The 22,741-nt window shown below is 39.9% G+C and overlaps 1 protein-coding gene across 8 annotated transcripts in view; it reads right to left on the reverse strand.

Annotated features, from left to right (window-relative positions):
• Positions 1 to 2,177: 2,177 nt before the first annotated feature.
• The window catches only part of LOC106052104 (EH domain-binding protein 1-like), a 111,755-nt gene continuing 91,191 nt past the window's right edge, over positions 2,178 to 22,741 (reverse strand). For 7 of the 8 annotated variants that reach the window (XR_008777065.1, XM_056024574.1, XM_056024576.1 and 4 more), the window contains 2 exons: positions 6,264 to 6,378; positions 2,178 to 5,438 (listed from right to left, as the gene is read on the reverse strand). Coding sequence is in view for 6 of the 8 variants with exons in the window: in XM_056024574.1 (XP_055880549.1) it covers positions 5,351 to 5,438; positions 6,264 to 6,378 (203 nt within the window). In the remaining 2 variants the exon portion in view is untranslated. The remainder of the gene's footprint in view (positions 5,439 to 6,263; positions 6,379 to 22,741) is intronic. The other variant, XR_008777063.1, reaches the window with a different exon arrangement.

The following is a 22,741-nucleotide window of genomic DNA, read 5'->3' on the forward strand; positions in this document are numbered from 1 at the left end:
TTGAGGATGTCAATGTTAACAACTGCTTAGAATTAGCGATTACTAAAGAGCAAGTTTGTAACATTTTCAAAAACGTCAACCCAATGAAAGCTGGTGGGCCTGATGGAATAAAAGAAGAAAACCAAAGGTATCCATTTTCTTTCCAGCCTTTATGGAATCTGCCATTCATCTCCATATGAAATCTGTCGCAACAGGTTTGAATTGCAGTTCTATTGACAGTACTACATTAGAACTCAACTTCCCATCAAGTCTTTTCTTTCTTCTGGTTGTTTTGATTACAGAGAATCCATAGTATTCACTACCTTCTTTTGCTTTTTCGATGGATTGGGTTTTTGTCAGTTTCTCATCATTTTGCAGAAAGCATGAAAGGGTACTAATTTCTTCAGCAGCTTCCCGTATATGCAGCCCAGACTTTTGTAGTTTCTTCTGAACTATATTAATTGGGCGCAGTAGCTTTGACCAGAATTCAAGATAAGCAAAAAATTTTTAATTTTCCACTGCATGAAGACGATTCTGTGTTAATATTATATGATATTACGTCATTGTTGGTTGTTTATATTTTGTGCGAAAGCAAAAGTATTCAAAGCATACAAAAGTGGTAAAGATCCATATCTCGTTATGCTCGAGTATAGAAATATTCCGATAAGTGAACTGCCGTATTCACCATCACAACTGCTGACGAGTAGAAGACTCAGGGAATCATTCCAACTGATCCCAAACTATTGAAACCATCGGTAACTGAAAATGCAGAGACATTACTCAACGAACGACAGATGAAAAGCAAAGTGAAATACGATGCAAAAGCAAGACTACCTAAAGATTACTCTGTCGGAGAGGACAAACATGGCGGAAAGCAGTTGTTATAAAAAAAACATTCAGCACCCAGATCTTACATCATAAAGACAAACGATGGAAAAAAATACAGAAGAAATCAACGCTTTTTGAATAAGTTTCGATGAAGACATCTCTGGGTACTATGATACCGATGGAGACAATGAACTGCAAACTGTTGGAACAAACGAAACTGACAGTTATAGACCAACGTCTAGAGAACTTGTTGTGCCAGTCAAGACAACCAGAAGTGGACGAATTGTTAAAGTTCTTAGTAGATATCAGTCTTAAGATTTTTAAAAGGAAGGATGTGATAATAACTTCAAAAGGAAGGATGTGCTAATATTATATGATAGTACGTTATTGTTTGTTGTTTATGTTTTGTGCGAAAGCAAAAGGATTAGATGGAAATAAAAAGAGTGTTTCCATTGGATTGAGGAAAGATGAATAGAGGGGTAATAACTCAAGTGTGAAGTTTAATTCTGAAATTATAGACGCCAAACCCGAATAATGGACTATTCTAGCATTATTAAAAATAACTTTTGGATCTGTTATACTCGATTCTGTAAATTTTGCTTCAAGGTTAATTAGTGTAGCCATATAATACTCACCATTTAGATCTATTATTAGTAAAGGTAACGATACCTGATATTCGCTGTATATCATGCAGTTTTATTCGTGGCAACAAAGTTTAAAATGTAAAACAAACTCTAAAAAAAAATTTTGATCTCTGTGGGAAAAAATATTTTTAAAATGTCAACAAAGTCAACGTACTGATAGACCTAGATCTAGGTTTAGTCTTTGTGATAAATTTAATCCATAAATGTTGAAAAAAAAGACAGCCGTTGACATTATTTGTCAATCAAATATATTTATTTATGGATTTACAAATAAATTTCGGACACTCATTTGGGGGACACCAGGTGGGGGCCCGGGGGGATCATAAAATTCTCCCCCCCCCTTAGTTACGCCACTGTTCATGTCTAGAGATGACTGTTGTGATGCTTAGAGTTACGGTACTTGTTATGTCCATAGTTGACTGCTGTGATGTCCATAGTTGACTGATGTTATGTCTATAGTTGACTGCTCTGATGTCTATAGTTGACTGCTGTTATGTACATACTTGACTGCTGTGATGTCTATTGTTGATTGTTAAGGCCAGTTTTGTATACCATTAATAGGAGATAAAGATATAATGAGCTAATACATCAACTGGAATCTATTGTTATATTGTTAAAGCTTCACTTGTGACAATGATTTCATAAGCAACTGCAATCAAAACAAAACTACCAGATTAAATTAAAACAAAACTCACAGCTACCAGATGACAAAGACATAACTCAAGGTTTATATTTCAGTTGAATATTTATTTCAGAATGTGGAAACACTGTCTACCCTATGACAGCACTGCACAATGTGGCAGTCAAGGTGAGAAAAGAACAGCTCTAAGAAAGACAACACTGGACACAGTCATTCAAGAGTAAAAGAGGTCTAACAACACATTACACATTCCTTTTTTTTTATTAGTTGCGAAGCATAAACTACTTGGACACATGACCAAAGCATTGGAACACTTTGAAGAGAAAAAAAGTCACAAAATGTCATCTTGGAGTGCAGACAATTGTGTGTGTGTGTGTGAATGTTGTTGTAAAGGTTGACCTTGACTTTCTGGATGACTTTGATTGATATTGATGACAAGGTCATAGGTTCAGCATGTTGGAGTCTATCCCATTGAACCCAAAGGATTTCATTCTCAACTGCATCTACCTATACTCAACATTAAGACTTGTCCCTGACAGAACTTCCAGCGTCTAGAGAGTTTATTCATTAGCACAAAAGTCCCCTAAGGCTGGGCAGTATAGAAATAGAGAGAGTATAGAGTTTTCCTCAGTGGTTCTACTGTACATACATTTGTATGGTCATTTAGTAGTGTAGTCTGACATTTATAATACTACAATAGACATGCTATAAGGTATGAGTCAACTAGTGTCTCTAACATTACATTGGGTAAACAGGTGTTGAAACATAAGTCTACTTATTGAGTAGTATGTGTCTGTGTGAGTGTGTTGGTGAATGTTTAAAAAAAAAGATTTACATTTTGTAACAAAACAAATTTCAAATAGAGACACAGTGTGTGCCTAAACAACAAGCAAGCAATAAATATAGTATCACAAGTATACACACTGAAATTATAAGGTCTAAGTATTATTTGTACACACTGAAATTATAAGGTCTAAGTAATGTGTGTACAACCAGAGAGTAAATAAATCTACAATATCACCAGCACAGACAGATGTAGACAAAAGTGATAAATAATTATTTATACACAAAGAAAACCTAAAGGTCTAGAGTATGATTTGTAGCAAACCAAAAGTGTAGAGACTTGGAATTGTGCTCACTGAAAGTCTTGAGACAGAACATGTTCTCACACAAGCAGACATATCACTAAGTCTTCATTACAGAACATGTTTTCACACAAGCAGACATATCACTAAGTCTTCATTACAGAACATGTTCTCACACAAGCAGACATGTCACTATGTCTTCAAGACAGAACATGTTCTCACACAAGCAGACATGTCACTATGTCTTCAAGACAGAACATGTTCTCACACAAGCAGACTTATCACTAAGTCTTCAAGACAGAACATGTTCTCACAAAAGCAGACTTATCACTAAGTCTTCAAGACAGAACATGTTCTCACACAAGCAGACATGTCACTAAGTCTTCAAGACAGAACATGTTCTCACACAAGCAGACATATCACTAAGTCTTCAAGACAGAACATGTTCTCACACAAGCTGACATGTCCCTATGTCTTCAAGACAGAACATGTTCTCACACAAGCTGACATATCACTATAGAAAGATAACAAAGTGGGGGGAGGGGATTTAATGACTCTGGAGTATTGAAATGTCTTAATGCACAAATTAAAACAACAATCAAAGCAAACACTAAGAAGTGCAATCAATAAAGTCACCTTTTCTTATACAGGCAAATACAAAACAAAATTAATAGATTCATGTCTTACTTTGTACTGTACAGGAACTAGATAGATTCATGTCTTACTTTGTACTGTACATGAGCTGGCTAAATTCATGTTTTACTTTGTACTGTACATGAACTGGCTAGTTTCATCTTACTTTGTACTGTACATGAACTGGCTAGTTTCATGTCTTACTTTGTACTGTACATGAACTGGCTAGTTTCATGTCTTACTTGTTCCAGACATTCCTAGTTTTCATTACTATAGACATTCCTGGGTTAGACAAAATTCACTTGAAATGTGCAAATAAAAAAAAAACACTCGGCCCCCTAAAAAGGACACACATAGGCATATACCTATACAAATATGACTCAAACATCAGGCATATAATGATAGAAATATGACACATACATCAGACATATAAATTATACAAATATGACTCATACATCAGACATATAGTCATACAAATATGACACATACATCAGGCATATAAATTATACAAATATGACACCCATAAATTGAACACACAAATAGGACACATAAAGGCATATAAAACATATAAATATGACACAAATAGGACAGTGTCAAACAGTATTGACCAGTTTTATGGTAACTCTTAGACAATCGAGTGTCTCAGTAGATCAAATAGATTACAAATAAATATCAAAACAATAGTATTGATATGACAACACTGTAGTGCACAATGTACTGTGTAGGTGTAGCAATCTCAATGTGTTGCATAGCATGTTGGTGTGTAGATGTAGGCTTAGCAATCTCAATGTATTGTGTAGCATGTTGGTGTGTAGATGTAGGCTTAGCAATCTCAATGTATTGTGTAGCATGTTGCTGTGTAGCATGTTGGTGTGTGGATGTAGGTTTAGCAATCTCAATGTATTGTGTAGCATGTTGGTGTGTAGATGTAGGCTTAGCAATCTCAATGTATTGTGTAGCATGTTGCTGTGTAGATGTAGGCTTAGCAATCTCAATGTACTGTGTAGCATGTTGGTGTGTAGATGTAGGCTTAGCAATCTCAATGTGTTCTATACCATGTTGGTGTGTAGGTGTAGGTTAAACAATCTCAATGTGATGTGTAGCATGTTGGTGTGTAGGTGTAGGTTAAACAATCTCAATGTGATGTGTAGCATGTTGGTGTGTAGATGTAGGTTTAGCAATCTCACTTTACCATGTTGCTGTGTAGCATGTTGGTGTGTAGGTTTAGGTTAAACAATCTCAATGTGATGTGTAGCATGTTGGTGTGTAGGTTTAGGTTAAACAATCTCAATGTGATGTGTAGCATGTTGGTGTGTAGGTGTAGGTTAAACAATCTCAATGTGATGTGTAGCATGTTGGTGTGTAGGTTTAGGTTAAACAATCTCAATGTGATGTGTAGCATGTTGGTGTGTAGGTGTAGGTTAAACAATTTCAATGTGATGTGTAGCATGTTGGTGTGTAGATGTAGGTTTAGCAATCTCAATGTGGTGTTAGGCGGAGATTAAGAAATCCCAGCTGGTGTCTTTGACGTGATTCTTTGTTTATTGCACACAGCAAGCATTCTCTTTCTCTGTCAAAGTCAACTTCCCAGAAGAGATGTCTCTAGCCAACAGTTCATCCTCCTCAATGCTACAGTTGGGAGAATGAAAAGAAAACATCGAAGTATTCTAAGCTTTGAGTTTTAAGACACTACAAGCTATACACTAAACTAGTGAAACATTTGTATAGAAGAGAATCAACGAAAGTGTTTGTTTGGTCTGGACCAACATTCCAGATTCCCCGACCTCAACATAGCAAAGGTCTGTCACAGCAAGTAGACAGTCGGTAGCGAACCTAGCCTCTGTTGGGTTACCTTAGTGGCATCCAACAAGACCACCATGCCATGGTTTTGTGGCCATTACAGAATAGGAAGACATCCCCAGCCTTCATGTTGAATTCAACAAAACACAGCGCAGTCTAAGCTCCTCTGTTTGTGTGATAAACAAAAACTTCAGACCTTACTTCTGCCTTTGGTCTATGCAACAATAAGTTACACTTTCAATGACAGCTTCAAATGAAGAGACATAGATATGGTAACAATGAGCTTCACTACACTATTATGTTGCACCCATAGACATAAATAAATAGAGACTGGCCGAAGGAAATAACTTCATGTAACTTGAAAACATGTATATCTATTGTATTCGGATTTCCGAATGTTGAAAAATTGCATGATCTTCATTCTTAGAGATTAAACAAAACTACACTGCTTTCTTATTTACAATATATATAGGTGTGTGGCTGAAATAGATATGAACACTTAACTTTTATACTGCTCATAAATGCTGTATAATAAAGTACACAAAATTGCAAGTCACAAATTTTCGTTTCATAAAACTCTTTAATCGGCCAGTCTATATTTATTGATGTCTTTGGTTGCACTAGTTCAGCCACTACAACTCAAGTACTACTTACGCCCTCTCCTGTGTATCTAAGTGCTGCACCAATTCATCACGTTTGTTGACCACAGTCACTAGTTCATCCAATAAAAGTCTCTCTCGTCGTTTTTGGGCATCCGTCTTCTGCCAGTCTACGCAAGAGAACATGGTAAAACAGATTTGATTTGATTTGTTGATTTGAGGCACATCGGCACAATTTAGGCCATGTCGTGCCTGCAGTCCCTTAAGGACTACTCTCTCTCTAAACAACAAGGGCCAGATTCTATACAGTCATATAATTAAAATTAAGGTCTATTCACAGTTAAAATAGTAAAGGTAGTAAAAATTTAAATATTTGGTAAAAATCTAATGTAAATAGTGCATGTTCACAAATTCAGAAATCAGATCTTCGTAGATAGCCCCACTTCCCGAATAAAGCCCAGTACCTTCCCAGGGTCGACATTATTAAATAGTGTTTTTAGATTAGTGGCTCTAAAATGTTTCGCCCTGACATCCTGGTATCTGGGGCAATCAACGAGGATATGTTCCACGGTGAGGCGAGAGTCACAGTACTCGCAAAGTGGGGGCTCCTCTCTCTTCAGTACAAAAGAGTGCGTGATGTAGGTGTGGCCAATCCTAAGTCTGGACATGGTTGTGCTACCACGCCTTGTCAGACCCTTAGATGTGGGCCGCCACCTGACATCCGCCACAATCTGCCTGAGTTTACTGTGAGTCTCAGCCTCCCATCGGTTCTGCCACTCTCGATAGGTGGCAGAGGCAATACTTTGTCTCAGGTCCGAGTAGGGAATTTGGGTTCCTGACACCGCATGATTTAGGGCTCTCTTTGCTTCTCTGTCTGCGGCTTCGTTTCCCTCAATGCCAACATGGGAGGGGACCCAGATGAAGGTGACATCCCTACGGTCGGCTGTTATTAGGTCCAACAGCTTCAGGCTCTTATGTACCAATGGGATGTCAGTCTTCATCCGCCCCAAAGCTTGCAATGCAGATTTGGAGTCGGAGCAGATTATAAATTTACTCCTTTCTGATGCTTTTACGGCCATAAGTGCAAGCAATATTGCGTGCAATTCGGCCGTAAAGATGGAGCAGCCATCGGGGAGTCTACGGGAGATTGTTTTGTTCCGAAAGGAGCAGGCACACGCGACCTTTCCCTCCATTTTGGATCCGTCTTTGTAGATGGTGCCACAATCTCCGTAGCTCTCCTGCAGTTCCCTAAAGTGGACTTGTAGTATGCTTGGGTCTGTATTTTCTTTTTTGAAATTAAGAAGGGATAAATTTAATTTGGGTTTATTCATTAGCCAAGGAGGATTCTGAGGGGTTTCTATTTTAGAGATTTGGTCAATGGGTGGGGTTAAATTTTGGATGGGTTCTCTCATTCGAAGGCCCAACGGCTGTATGACGTTAGGCCTTCGATTGTATAATTCTACCTCTGTGGGGTTAAATATGGAGTCAAAAGCAGGGTTCGTGGGGTTGGATTTTAGCTTGACTATATACTGCATTGCAAGCTTTTTCATTCTTATATCCATGGGGAGTTCTCCAGCCTCCACATGGAGACTTGGGATAGGTGATGTACGAAACGCGCCGAGACAGAGACGCAGGGCAGCATTTTGTATTGGTTCCAGTATTTTTAGGTACGACTTCCTTGCTGCTCCATATATTATGGATCCGTAGTCTAGCTTGGATCGAATTAGACTCCGATAGAGCAGCAGCAAGGTATCTCTGTCAGCTCCCCAGTCCGTATGGCTGAGTACTCTTAGTATGTTTAATGACTTTTGGCATTTCTTCCTAAGTTCCTTAATGTGGGGGAGAAAATTAAATTTGGAATCTAAGGTGAGGCCTAAAAATTTTGTAGTTTTCACGACAGGGATCTTCTTTTTGTGTATAAATAGTTCAGGGTCTGGGTGGAGTCCCCTTAGATTACAAAAATGCATACTAACTGTTTTGGAGTCTGAGAATTTGAAACCATTATAGTTTGCCCAACCCTGAATTTTGTTTAAACATAACTGTAATTTCCTTTCTAAGGTGTTCATGTTTTTCCCATAAGTAAGAATGACAAAGTCATCGACATACAAAGAGCACTCTATGCCAGGGGACAGCGCATTTATGATGCTATTTATTTTAATGTTGAACAGGGTGACTGACAGAATGCTGCCCTGGGGTACACCCATTTCCTGGTCATGAGTGTCAGAAGCGGAGTTGCCCACTCGGACCTGAAATTTTCGATCTTTCAGGAATTCCTCCACAAAACGGGGGAGGTGTCCCTTAAGCCCCATAAGCGCCAGGTCACGTAGAATGCCATGTTTCCAGGTTGTGTCATAGGCCTTTTCTATATCGAAGAATACAGCTACTAGATGTTCTCTTCTGAGTAATGCATTTCTAATATAAGCTTCCAGCCTTACCAGGTGGTCAGTTGTTGTCCGCCCCTGCCGAAATCCGCACTGGTAGTTTGAGATCACTTTATTCCTTTCCAGGTACCAGACCAGCCTACTGTTAATCATTCTTTCCATGGTTTTGCAGATGCAGCTTGTTAGTGCTATTGGTCGATAGTTAGCTGGGTCAGAGCCGTCTCTTCCCGGTTTAGGTATCGGTATAACTGTGGCTTTCCTCCAGCTGTTTGGGAAAGCGCCTGTTTGCCACACACAGTTATAGACCCCTAGTAGGACTGCCAATGAGGGTTCGGGAAGGTGCTTGAGGAACTGGTAATGGATTTCGTCTTCTCCAGGCGCTGTGTCATGTGACTTGTCCAGCGATTCCCTCAGTTCCTCAAGCGAGAACGGTTTGTTGTAGTCTTCATTGTTCTCTGACCTGAAATCAATGGGGTGTCTTTCCTCCCTGGTTTTGACTTTTTGGAACTCTGGCGTGTAGTGTGCAGTGGATGATTTTTCTGCTATTGAGGATGCAAGGCAGTCAGCTATTTCTCTGGGGGACGTGACAGTTCGTCCTTGGTTTTTCAAATGCCCTATTGCATTTGATTCTTTCCCTTTGATTCGCCTTACTGCCTTCCAAACCGCTCTAGCAGAAGTTTTGGCATCCAGACTGCCGACAAAACTTCTCCAGGAATTCCTTTTGGCTGACCGTATGGTTTGTCTAGCCTTTGCTCTAGCTATCCTGAATAGCTTTAGGTTTTCCTGGGAAGGATTCTTTATAAATGCAGCCAGTCGTTTTTTCCTATCACCAATAGCACTTTTGCAAGCTGTATCAAACCATGGTTTGCTAGGCCGTTTTGGATTTGCAGAGGTTAGGGGTACAACTTTCCTGGCTATACTTAGTAGCTTGCTAGCAAAGGTATCAGCTGGGTTCTGTTCATGGAGGATATTTTCTGTGATATCCTCAGAGCATCTTTTTTGGAATTGTTCCCAATCGGCCTTATTCAGTTTCCACCGCTGAGGTCGTCCCAATGAAGGGAGATTGTTAGTAATGATGATTGGGAAGTGATCACTTCCCCGTAGATCATTGCTAACTGACCATTTAAAATCGTCCAGAAGTCCGGGGACGCATACGGTGAGGTCAATGCATGTGAATGATCCAGTTCCTGGGTGCAAGTAGGTCGGTGATGCATCATTAAGTATGCATAAATCATGTTGGAGGAAGATATCCTCCAGCATACGACCTCTTGTGTCGGTATTGTTGGATCCCCACATGGTGTTATGGGCATTGAAATCCCCAAGGATTAAATAAGGCCGGGGGAGTTGTTTCAATAGGTCCTCCATGTCTGTTCGGTTTAATGGAGCGCCTGGTGGTAGATACAGGCTGCAGCAAGTGATAACCTTGTGAAGGGTTATCCTAGCTGCTACGGCCTGTAGTGTGGTCTGTAGTTCTACCCTCTCATGGGGGATGCTATCCTTCACAAGGATACAGACTCCACCTGATGCTCTCTCTGCATCCTCAACATTCTTGGTGTAAGCACGGTAGCTTCGGAAGTTGATGCAATCTTTCAGAAATGTTTCCTGTAAGCAGACAGCTACAGGAGTCTCAGAGTCCATCAGTAGCTGCATTTCCTCGTAATTGGCCTTGAGGCCTCTACAATTCCACTGTACAATTCTGGAATCCATAGCTTATTCTAGATGACCTACTTGGAGCTATTTGGCCTTGGGAGGCCCCCGGAGGGGTTTCCCTTTATTCCAGTGACCTTGGTATTTTTATTCTTGGGTTTGGATGGAGAGGAGGACAACCCCCTTTTGGGGGAAGTCTTTCTCTCTGGAGAGGGGAGATCCCTCTGGTTAGAGAGGAGGTTATTTCCTCCTCTCTCACCTCGGGCATCCTCTCCACTTTGATTTCTCCCCTTAGGGAGTTGGTCAACCTCTAACTCGGTAGAGGTTGGGGTGTCTGGCTGGGTTCTCTGAGGAGAACCTGTGTCAGACATGATGTCTCCGGGTTCTCCCGGAGTATTGGTTTTGACATGCTGCTCAGTCTCCATGCTCTCATCAGCGAGCACAGAGAACCTGTTCTTTAGCATGACAACAGGGCTTTCTTGTTTTTTCAGAGGTGTGTTCTTTGGCGGTGTTTTCTTCTGAGTTGGAGGAGGAGGAGGGGGTGGTGGGGTCAATGTGTCCGTCTGTGTGGCTATGGATCTTCCTTTCTTAGCAACAGCCTGGGCGTAGGTCTTTGTCAAGCCGAATTGGCCCTTGGGTAGGGCCAGTACAGCCGATTTCGCCTGGCTAAAGGTACATCCGTTTCTTGCCTTGTACTCCTGCACGGCAACCTCCTGTTTCCACACAGGGCAGTCCTTGGAGTAGGCTGAGTGGCCAGCTTGACAGTTTGGGCATTTGAACTGGGCTGTGCAGCCCTTGTCCTCATGACCCTCTCCAGCATATCTGGCACACACAGTGTTCCTCTTGCAGACTGCCGCGCCGTGTCCATAACCCTGGCACTTGAAGCACCTCATGGGGTTAGGTATGTAGGGCCTCACTGGAACTCGTAGGTATCCTGCCTTCACATACTCTGGCGGTGTCCTAGTTCCGAATGTGAGGATAATAGTGGCGGTTTTGACCTCCTCACCCTCCCTGCGCCTGGTAATGCGCCGGGCATGGGTGACTCCTTCAATGCCCTCCACTATTTCCTTCTCGGAACATTCCAGTAGGTCCCTAGAGCTGATTACACCTCTGCTGGTGTTCAGACTCTTGTGTGGCATGACTTCCACTTGGAGATCACAGAGTCTTCTGCATCTTAAAAGCCCATCAGAGTGTGTCTTGCTGTCTACTTCTACAAGGAGTTCCATTGATTTGTGTAGCTTAGACACACTGTTGGGCTCTCCCACTACTGACTTGAGTCCCTTATAGATAATAAAAGGGCTCAACTTTGTCAGGCTTTTACCCTCCTCTGTGCACCTAACCACCAGAAATGATGGCCAGTTGGCACAGCTTTTTGGGACCTCCTCTTTTTTATCGTCAATTCGACGTTTCTTGCCCAGACATAGGTCTGGGGCAAGTAGTTTTGTGTGTGTTTTTTGTCCATATATATTTTGGTTAATTCGGCACCTGTGCTCCCCACCCGCCATCGAGTCCAACAAGGGGACGGGCCATTCGGATGTCCAGAATGAGCCCGCCAGGGCTACACAGGTGCTATACTCAGTCAGCTGCTACATCGGACATGTGTCCGATACAGCAGCTCCCTGATTGACCCTCCAGCCACCGCCCTCCAGCATAGGTCGACGACCTATGCTGGTAGCTCGGCATGACCAGCCGGTTGACCCAGAGCGGGCCATCTGGGTCTCAGGTCTAGGGGAACTTGGAGCCAAAGTATTGTGTTGTTGTGGTTTATCCTCAGATAGCCACCACTCAAACACCAGGATCTCTTTATCCCCCCTTACCCGTCGCAGTCCACGGCAAACGGACTGGTCTAGGACGTAGTGAGAATTTAAAGTTAAGGAGACAGTGTGATGATCAATGAAGGCAGACTTAGGAAAAGAGGAGGCAGACACAATGATAGAAAAGAAGTAGGGCACTTTTGAGCTCCAAAAGTGATAAGGAAAGAGGAGCGCAGTTTAACGTCATGTCTCAGGACGCAACACAGAGCATGCAGCATTGAATAGAATCTAAACATTGAGTCCTCAAAATCTAACTACATTTTAATGGAACAACTCCATTTCCGTTCGAAACGTGCGAAAAAAAAAAGGAATTTGCTTCGACAAGAATCTGAAGGTTCAATGAGAATGTCACCTCGAAACTTTTTCCTCTTACTCAATCTGAAGGTTCAATGAAAATGTCACCTCGAAACTTTTTCCTCTCACTCAATCTGGAGGTTCAATGAAAATGTCACCTCGAAACTTTTTCCTCTCACTCAATCTGGAGGTTCAATGAAAATGTCACCTCGAAACTTTTTCCTCTCACTCAATCTGGAGGTTTAATGAGAATGTCACCTCAAAACTTTTTCCTCTCACTCAATCTGGAGGTTCAATGAGAATGTCACCTCGAAACTTTTTCCTCTCACTCAATCTGAAGGTTCAATGAGAATGTCACCTCGAAACTTTTTCCTCTCACTCAATCTGGAGGTTCAATGAGAATGTCACCTCGAAACTTTTTCCTCTCACTCAATCTGGAGGTTCAATGAGAATGTCACCTCGAAACTTTTTCCTCTCACTCAATCTGGAGGTTCAATGAGAATGTCACCTCGAAACTTTTTCCTCTCACTCAATCTGGAGGTTCAATGAGAATGTCACCTCGAAACTTTTTCCTCTCACTCAATCTGGAGGTTCAATGAGAATGTCACCTCGAAACTTTTTCCTCTCACTCAATCTGGAGGTTCAATGAGAATGTCACCTCGAAACTTTTTCCTCTCACTCAATCTGGAGGTTCAATGAGAATGTCACCTCGAAACTTTTTCCTCTCACTCAATCTGGAGGTTCAATGAGAATGTCACCTCGAAACTTTTTCCTCTCACTCAATCTGGAGGTTCAATGAGAATGTCACCTCGAAACTTTTTCCTCTCACTCAATCTGGAGGTTCAATGAGAATGTCACCTCGAAATTTTTTTCCTCTCACTCAATCTGGAGGTTCAATGAGAATGTCACCTCGGAACTTTTTCCTCTCACTCAATCTGGAGGTTCAATGAGAATGTCACCTCGAAACTTTTTCCTCTCACTCAATCTGGAGGTTCAATGAGAATGTCACCTCGAAACTTTTTCCTCTCACTCAATCTGGAGGTTCAATGAGAATGTCACCTCGAAACTTTTTTCCTCTCACTCAATCTGGAGGTTCAATGTGAATGTCACCTCGAAACTTTTCGACTCACTCAGCCTGGTGTTAAGTCAGCAATGCAGGTTGACAGGTTTCCAGAGTTGGACTCCAATGAACAAGAGCTTGATATTTAAGTCTAAGAACGATTTTGGTGTCTTTTTTTGGACAGATTGAAGGAGGACTAATTCTAGTAGGGACGGTGGTCCTCCTTAGAGCTTAGTTAGGTTTCACAACTCTTAATAACATAGCTGCTAAGTCTGGTTACCCAACAAAACAGCGGGCAATAAAAAAAAAAGAGAAACTATTATTTTTACAATACCTCTATTCAAGTGCACATTCGGAATGGATTTCATTCACCAATCGTAAACAAACAACATTTAGCCACGTGATATTATTGATAAAACAATGAAAAACAAAGTATCACATGACAGCCTTTATGGATTACGTAATTTGTATAGAAGAGATAGAGAATCACGTGGCTAAATGTTGTTTGTTTACGATTGGTGAATGAGGTCCATTGGGAAAATCGTCTGGGCAAAACCTAAAACCTGGATGGACAAGGTTCTCGAAAACTATTTTCCTAGAAATTTGATTGATGTACATGGGAGAACTCTAGTTGGTCACACTGGGAGAACTCTAGTTGGCCACATTGGGAGAACTCTAGTTGGCCACACTGGGAGAACTCTAGTTGGCCACATTGGGAGAACTCTAGTTGGCCACACTGGAAGAACTCTAGTTGGCCACACCGGGAGAACTCTAGTTGGCCACATTGGGAGAACTCTAGTTGGCCACATTGGGAGAACTCTAATTGGCCACACCGGGAGAACTCTAGTTGGCCACGCTGGGAGAACTCTAGTTGGCCACACTGGGAGAACTCTAGTTGGCCACACTGGGAGAACTCTAGTTGGCCACACTGGGAGAACTCTAGTTGGCCAGTGACTGGGAGAACTCTAGTTGGTCACACTGGGAGAACTCGAGTTTGACCGTTCTAATTTTTCAAAGTAAAAAAAGACAGAAATATAAAATGTGTCTGGAGAACGAGAAACTATTGATCTAGAACGGACTCGAGACGTCTTCGGGTATTTCCGCATGTAGGCTCTATTTAGCAAAGAGTTTACAAAATTAATGATCAAAAATATTTTGCGTACCTTCTTCTAAGTCTAGATGACGCATGAAATGCGTATGACGTAATCATCTTCTTTTTTGAACTAACGTCTAAAATGTATAAGATAAGATCTATGGGACTATCTAGTAGGTCTACACATTTACTTCACAAGGAGAAGGGTGGGGGTGGGGTACAAAATGTTCCATTGCTTTTTAATCAAACATTCATTAGTTTGCATAGATCTTTTTTTTTTTTTAATTAAATGGTTCACTTTCGGAAAAGAAAAAAGTAGCCGTGGCATCAGAACTTTGAACGATCTAAAATATCACGATGTCCGATTTTCATTTTCTCTTCTAGTTTCTGAGATCTAAGCGGGACGGACGGTCCATAAAAAGGAATAAAGTCTATTTCCCTTTCGGGGTCGCTAAACAGCAACACAAGATATTGACATTGGAACAAGAGAATTAGAGGAATTTCAAAAACGGGAACCAAATTGGAGTCTTTCCACTCAGAAGTAATGCTAATTATTATTAAAACTAACACTCAAACTATTTGGATTGGATGCTATAAGAAATGAAATGTTATGGTAGCTGCATAGTGATGAAATTATTTAAAAATCAAACAAAGGTTTATTATATGGTTTATTCAAATAATTTGTTAACCAATCAAGTAGAAAATGAAATTAAAATGCTATTTAACCTTGGTTAGAACTAATAAAAGACTCAAAGATAAAGGCAAATTTCTTATTCCACATGCTAGGATAAATTCCTACAAGTGCTCCTTCTTCCCTGGTGCCATTAGAGCATGAAATGGATTGCATGAAACAGCCATGAAAACCAACAGCTTAGCAGAGTCTCTAACATACATGGCAGGGTGGGACATCATGAACTCACGTCTGTCAAGAGATCAAAGTCTAAGAAAGTACAGTGGGACATCATGAACTCACGTCTGTAAAGAGATCAAGGTCTAAGAAAGTACAGTGGGACATCATGAACTCACGTCTGTCAAGAGATCAAGGTCTAAGAAAGTACAGTGGGACATCATGAACTCACGTCTGTCAAGAGATCAAGGTCTAAGAAAGTATAGTGGGACATCATGAACTCACGTCTGTCAAGAGATCAAGGTCTAAGAAAGTACAGTGGGAAGTGCTCCAGGGCTAGCCTCTACACTGTCTACTCTTGAAGTACACAGACTCTGTTACATTTCATACTTCAAGAACGGGGTTTAGTGTAATACTTGTGTAGTGTATGTCCATTCTACTGCGGTTCATGTGTACATTGCGTTGTCTATGTCTAGTGTACTACGGTACTTGTGTAGTGTATGCCACTGTACTACGGTACTTATAAAGTTTAGTCTAGTGTACTGCAGAATTTGTGTAGTTTATGCCACTGTACTACGGTTCTTGTGTAGTGTATGCCACTGTAGTACGGTACTTGTGTAGTGTATGCCACTGTACTACGGTACTTATAAAGTTTAGTCTAGTGTACTGCAGAACTTGTGTAGTGTATGCCACAGTACTACGGTACTTATAAAGTTTAGTCTAGTGTACTGCAGAACTTGTGTAGTGTATGCCACTGTACTACGGTACTTGTGTAGTGTATGCAACTGTACTACGGTACTTATAAAGTTTAGTCTAGTGTACTGCAGTACTTGTGTAGTGTATACCACTGTACTACGGTACTTATAAAGTTTAGTCTAGTGTACTGCAGTACTTGAGTAGTGTATACCACTGTACTACGGTACTTGTGTAGTGTATGCCACTGTACAACGGTACTTATAAAGTTTAGTCTAGTGTACTGCAGTACTTGTGTAGTGTATACCACTGTACTACGGTACTTGTGTAGTGTATGACACTGTACTACGGTACTTATAAAGTTTAGTCTAGTGTACTGCAGTACTTGTGTAGTGTATGCCTAGTGTACGGCAACATTTATGTGGTATATCTCCTGCGCATTAACTATTTCCAGTATAGGTCTAAAGATAGATCTCTAGTTCTCTTGTACTCAGTCAATTTGTTGTTAAGTTCCCTTGACTTCTATGACGACCACTTCAAAGTTTTCTATAACCTACTAGTTCAAAGTCCTAAGATGTGTAAAGGTTTCAAACATCAACTTAGATGATATGTGATACAAGAAGCATGTTGTCTATAACCTACTAGTTCAAAGTCCTAAGATGTGTAAAGGTTTCAAACATCAACTTAGATGATATGTGATACAAGAAGCATGTTGTCTATAACCTACTAGTTCAAAGTCCTAAGATGTGTAAAGGTTTCAAACATCAACTTAGATGATACAAGAAGCATGTTGTCTATAACCTACTAGTTCAAAGTCCTAAGATGTGTAAAGGTTTCAAACATCAACTTAGATGATATGTGATACAAGAAGCATGTTGTCTATAACCTACTAGTTCAAAGTCCTAAGATGTGTAAAGGTTTCAAGCATCAACTTAGATGATACAAGAAGCATGTTGTCTATAACCTACTAGTTCAAAGTCCTAAGATGTGTAAAGGTTTCAAACATCAACTTAGATGATATGTGATACAAGAAGCATGTTGTCTATAACCTACTAGTTCAAAGTCCTAAGATGTGTAAAGGTTTCAAACATCAACTTAGATGATATGTGATACAAGAAGCATGTTGTCTATAACCTACTAGTTCAAAGTCCTAAGATGTGTAAAGGTTTCAAACATCAACTTAGATGATATGTGATACAAGAAGCATGTTGTCTATAACCTACTAGTTCAAAGTCCTAAGATGTGTAAAGGTTTCAAACATCAACTTAGATGATATGTGATACAAGAAGCATGTTGTCTATAACCTACTAGTTCAAAGTCCTAAGATGTGTAAAGGTTTCAAACATCAACTTAGATGATATGTGATACAAGAAGCATGTTGTCTATAACCTACTAGTTCAAAGTCCTAAGATGTGTCAAGGTTTCAAACATCAACTTAGATGTGATACAAGAAGCATGTTGTCTATAACCTACTAGTTCAAAGTCCTAAGATGTGTCAAGGTTTCAAACATCAACTTAGATGTGATACAAGAAGCATGTTGTCTATAACCTACTAGTTCAAAGTCCTAAGATGTGTCAAGGTTTCAAACATCCACTTAGATGTGATACAAGAAGCATGTTGTCTATAACCTACTAGTTCAAAGTCCTAAGATGTGTCAAGGTTTCAAACATCCACTTAGATGTGATACAAGAAGCATGTTGTCTATAACCTACTAGTTCAAAGTCCTAAGATGTGTCAAGGTTTCAAACATCAACTTAGATGTGATACAAGAAGCATGTTGTCTATAACCTACTAGTTCAAAGTCCTAAGATGTGTCAAGGTTTCAAACATCAACTTAGATGTGATACAAGAAGCATGTTGTCTATAACCTACTAGTTCAAAGTCCTAAGATGTGTCAAGGTTTCAAACATCAACTTAGATGTGATACAAGAAGCATGTTGTCTATAACCTACTAGTTCAAAGTCCTAAGATGTGTCAAGGTTTCAAACATCAACTTAGATGTGATACAAGAAGCATGTTGTCTATAACCTACTAGTTCAAAGTCCTAAGATGTGTCAAGGTTTCAAACATCAACTTAGATGATATGTGATACAAGAAGCATGTTGTCTATAACCTACTAGTTCAAAGTCCTAAGATGTGTAAAGGTTTCAAACATCAACTTAGATGATATGTGATACAAGAAGCATGTTGTCTATAACCTACTAGTTCAAAGTCCTAAGATGTGTCAAGGTTTCAAACATCAACTTAGATGATACAAGAAGCATGTTGTCTATAACCTACTAGTTCAAAGTCCTAAGATGTGTAAAGGTTTCAAACATCAACTTAGATGATATGTGATACAAGAAGCAGGTTGTCGAGACAGGACTGGTCACGTGACAAGATCTTGGAACTGATACTACACAAACTAAACATCAGACACTCAAGTGGGGAGGGGCTGATGGCTATATAGGCACGTGGCCGGTTAGTTTGGCGTTTGGTCACTGGTGGACAGAAGGTCCAGTGGAGCAAGAACAAAGGAAGGGGGCACTAAACGAGATACTGGTCCCGTCAGCATCGTGTCCTTCTTATCCAATGGTTGGCTTCTTGTCGCGGCTAGGATGGAACGTCTACCTTATGTAGACACGGGGGGGGGGGGGGGGATGACAGAACATGACGCTCTCCGCTCCTTTCTTGATGCTACTGTAATACGAGATGCTAGCAGCATATGGAACCACGGCGGTCTTCATTGATGTGGCTGTCAGAGGCCATCACCAGACCAGGCTTAGCTGGACACCATTGGATTGGAGCTAAACGATGTCCCCACCACACACACAGAGCAGCCAACGTTTCAATCAGGTGACAGATCGTTTAGTTGCTACTCGTAACTCTTTGTTTCTTGGAATGGAAAAACATCTGGAGAGAAGAGACGTCTGAAGTAGAGGTGGGACGTAATGGTCTCTTCATTAGTGGCAGGCACTCGTTCGAGTCAACTCAGTGTATGTCATCTGGACGCTTAGAAATAGATCTCTCAAATATATACTGTATCCATTAAGTTGTCAAAGTCTTACTCAGTACAGTATCCAAGTCATAGATTAAATTCTTTCTTCATGTCTTACTTAATGCAGTATCTAAGTATTTCATAATACAATAGCCAAGACATAAAACAGTATCTAAGTATTTCATAATACAATATCCAAGACATAATACAGTATCTAAGTATTTCATAATACAATATCCAAGACATAATACAGTATCTAAGTATTTCATAATACAATATCCAAGACATAATACAGTATCTAAGTATTTCATAATACAATATCCAAGACATAATACAGTATCTAAGTATTTCATAATACAATAGCCAGCCAAGACATAAAACAGTATCTAAGTATTTCATAATACAATAGCCAGCCAAGACATAAAACAGTATCTAAGTATTTCATAATACAATATCCAAGACATAATACAGTATCCCAGATGTGCTTAAACCGAATTAGTTGATGATTTAGCCACACTATATCTTCATTTGATTATGTCTTTCAAAAAATGATACACATCTGTTTTGAGTGTGTTTGTGTTCAAACGTATTTTTCATGTCAAGAAGAAATAGTTATTTTTCAATTTTACATTTGGGATTGAAGTTTTTGTTCTGTAATTACTATGTCACTCACATTGCAATATATATATATATATAAATATATGTGTGTGTGTGTATGTGTGAGTGTATGTGTGTGTGTATGTGTGAGTGTGTGTATGTGTGAGTGGTTTTTAATAAAAAAAATAATAAAATGAAACAATGAAGAAAAAAATCGATTCAATTTTTTGCTGACGCGAAAATGATTGAATTGATAGCGAAACAATTGAGGAATGTCATCCTGTGCAGAGTCTCTGGATGAGTGTCTCATTATCTTGGACTCAGGTCGGAATACGACCTTTCATAGTTTCTATGTTTGACATGCTTTCAATGTTCCTTTAGGAACCCGGGACCATCCAGTCGACCTACCGAGCCCATACCACACAACCAGGTAGCCATCCATAGTTTACGCTAGGCATTCATGAAAAGTCAACATTAGTTTCGGAGAGGGAGGGGGGGGTGTGATAGAAACTCGAGTCTAGTGAACAACAACAATGTTGAATACCTACAGGTTTTGGGTTTGTATTCTCCAAACTTCTCAATGTATTTCTTTGTTACTTAACAGGGGCAATAGTTTACACTAGATCTAGTGCGCTCTTCATTAAGGCAGTTGTTTACACTAGATGTGGTGCTATAAACACTATTGTTAATGTTAAATGAAAAAAAAATCTTTCGCTAGAAGACTATTTCGTTGGCCAGGGAGAGATCACTCAGCTCGCGACACGCAGCCAAGTGTTGGCTAATTGAAGCGAGATGGGAATCCTGATTGATTTCCCATCAGACCCAGGACCGCTCAGGACATAAGCCTCTGATGGATGTCCAAGTCTAAAGACTGTACACACTGCCTCAAGATGGACACTTTCATCCTGTTTTGATTTCAGATTGGAGGAGATCTCTTAGAGACAAGAAAATGGGAAGATGGTGGATGAAAGAAACAGAGAGGGCGCTGAGTGCCAGACTAGTTTTTGTTCCAATTGATTAGCACTGACGTCACTTGAGACCGGAAACAAACTTCTGAAAATATCCATGTAACATGGAATAGAAACAAGGGACTCAGGGCTTTGCACTGCCTTCTAGGGCGACTAGGCCAGCAGTACTAGCGGATCAAGAACTTTGGAGGTGGGAGGGGGCGATTTTTTTCCAAACCCTAAGCATAAACGCGCGTACAACAAATATATATATATTAGAATTTTTTAAAAAGCAGTGCGAAGCTCCGACGCCAAAGCGTTTTCTTGCATTCTTCAGTGCAGAAACGCATTCTCCTGACATCTACAGCTCATTGTTCATGCAATTAAAAAAGGAACTTTTGAATAATGTGTTGACTTGAAACTATTCTACTCTGAAGTTAAAGGCCCTTACTACATTGCCAATACACCCGATTTGTTTTTGAAAAGATAAGACTTTGAAGATCGCCGCCGAAAAAAAATTATTGGAAAATATTTTTTTTTAAAAAGCTCATTTGTAAGTGATACATTTTGTTCACTAGGCATGTTTGTAACTTTGTTTTGTTACAGAACTAGAATTCAAAGCTCTAACAAAAACAATTTGGGAAGTGGGAGGAAAAATGAAGTGAACCAATCAGATTCTACTCTAAATTTTGTTTTGCATTTTTAGGATTCAAGAATATATTATGAGTTATAGTCCCAAATGTATGTATACAATAGAAACAGATCAGTCTGAGTACAGGTTGTAGACTAAGAAAAGAATATTTGGGTTCAGAACTCATCTCAATTGTGACTCTTAGAATGAAACATTTCGTAGGAATTCTACATTTTCCAAAGTCTTTCTTAAAATAACTAAGATAAATTCGTGTGCATTTACTTTAACTCTGTCGCCATATTTGACTTTTCTGTTTTAAAACGTCATGTTTTCTTCTGGAAAGGGGAGAGAGCGGTAGAGTGAAAATGTTACTCCTCGCTCCTATTTTACAATTCCTGCTAAAGATTGCATTTGGCATTAAAGAATAGGGGGTGGGGCGACTCGATATAAGAATTTAATTTAAAGCATATATAAATTATTAGAGACAATTTTTTATTTATTTTTTTAATTTCAGAACTAAAATACAAAAATAATAGAGTACCGGTATTGGGTTGTCCGATGGGCGGAAGGTGATTGCATGCATCGCCCCTCCCACCTAGTACAACTCTTTTTTATTTTATATTTACTAATGATAAAATTTGAGATCAGAATGTGTGCCACATAATATACAAATGGGTTAAAACATCAATCATCAATATGTAGCGTATATTATATTGTTATAACCCTATTGGCGGCGCGTAGGTTCAGCTAACACACGTCAACTGAGGCAAATCACTCAGGTCAACGGCTGTGGATGGACAAGGGACAGTACTGCTAGTACATACAAATATGACCCGTGTTATGGTCATGTGATCGAAATCCTTCACGGATGAGAGACAGAGTGTGTACAGTGTAGAGACAGTAAGAGTTTAGTACGGTGATGTACAGTGTAGAGACAGTAGAGTTTAGTACGGTGATGTACAGTGTAGAGACAGTAGAGTTTAGTACGGTGATGTACAGTGTAGAGACAGTAGAGTTTAGTACGGTGATGTACAGTGTAGAGACAGTAGAGTTTAGTACGGTGATGTACAGTGTAGTGACAGTAGAGTTTAGTACGGTGATGTATAGTGTAGAGACAGTAAGAGTTTAGTACGGTAATGTACAGTGTAGAGACAGTAGAGTTTAGTACGGTAATGTACAGTGTAGAGACAGTAAGAATTTAGTACGGTGATGTACAGTGTAGAGACAGTAAGAGTTTAGTACGGTAATGTACAGTGTAGAGACAGTAAGAATTTAGTACGGTGATGTACAGTGTAGAGACAGTAAGAGTTTAGTACGGTGATGTACAGTGTAGAGACAGTAAGAGTTTAGTACGATGATGTACAGTGTAGAGACAGTAAGAGTTTAGTACGGTGATGTACAGTGTAGCATTGTTAGTAGTTGATTGTGTGCCAATTGTCTAGTAATGGCTGTTATCTATCTGGCCATTATTAAAGTACCAGATTATTTTGAGCTCTTGTTGCCAGGTTCTTGTGTTGATGTGTTGTGTGTTTAGCAGTGTTTACAGAAGGC

This window comes from Biomphalaria glabrata, chromosome 3 (genome assembly GCF_947242115.1).
Source record: "Biomphalaria glabrata chromosome 3, xgBioGlab47.1, whole genome shotgun sequence".
NCBI classification, from domain to species: Eukaryota; Metazoa; Mollusca; class Gastropoda; family Planorbidae; genus Biomphalaria; species Biomphalaria glabrata.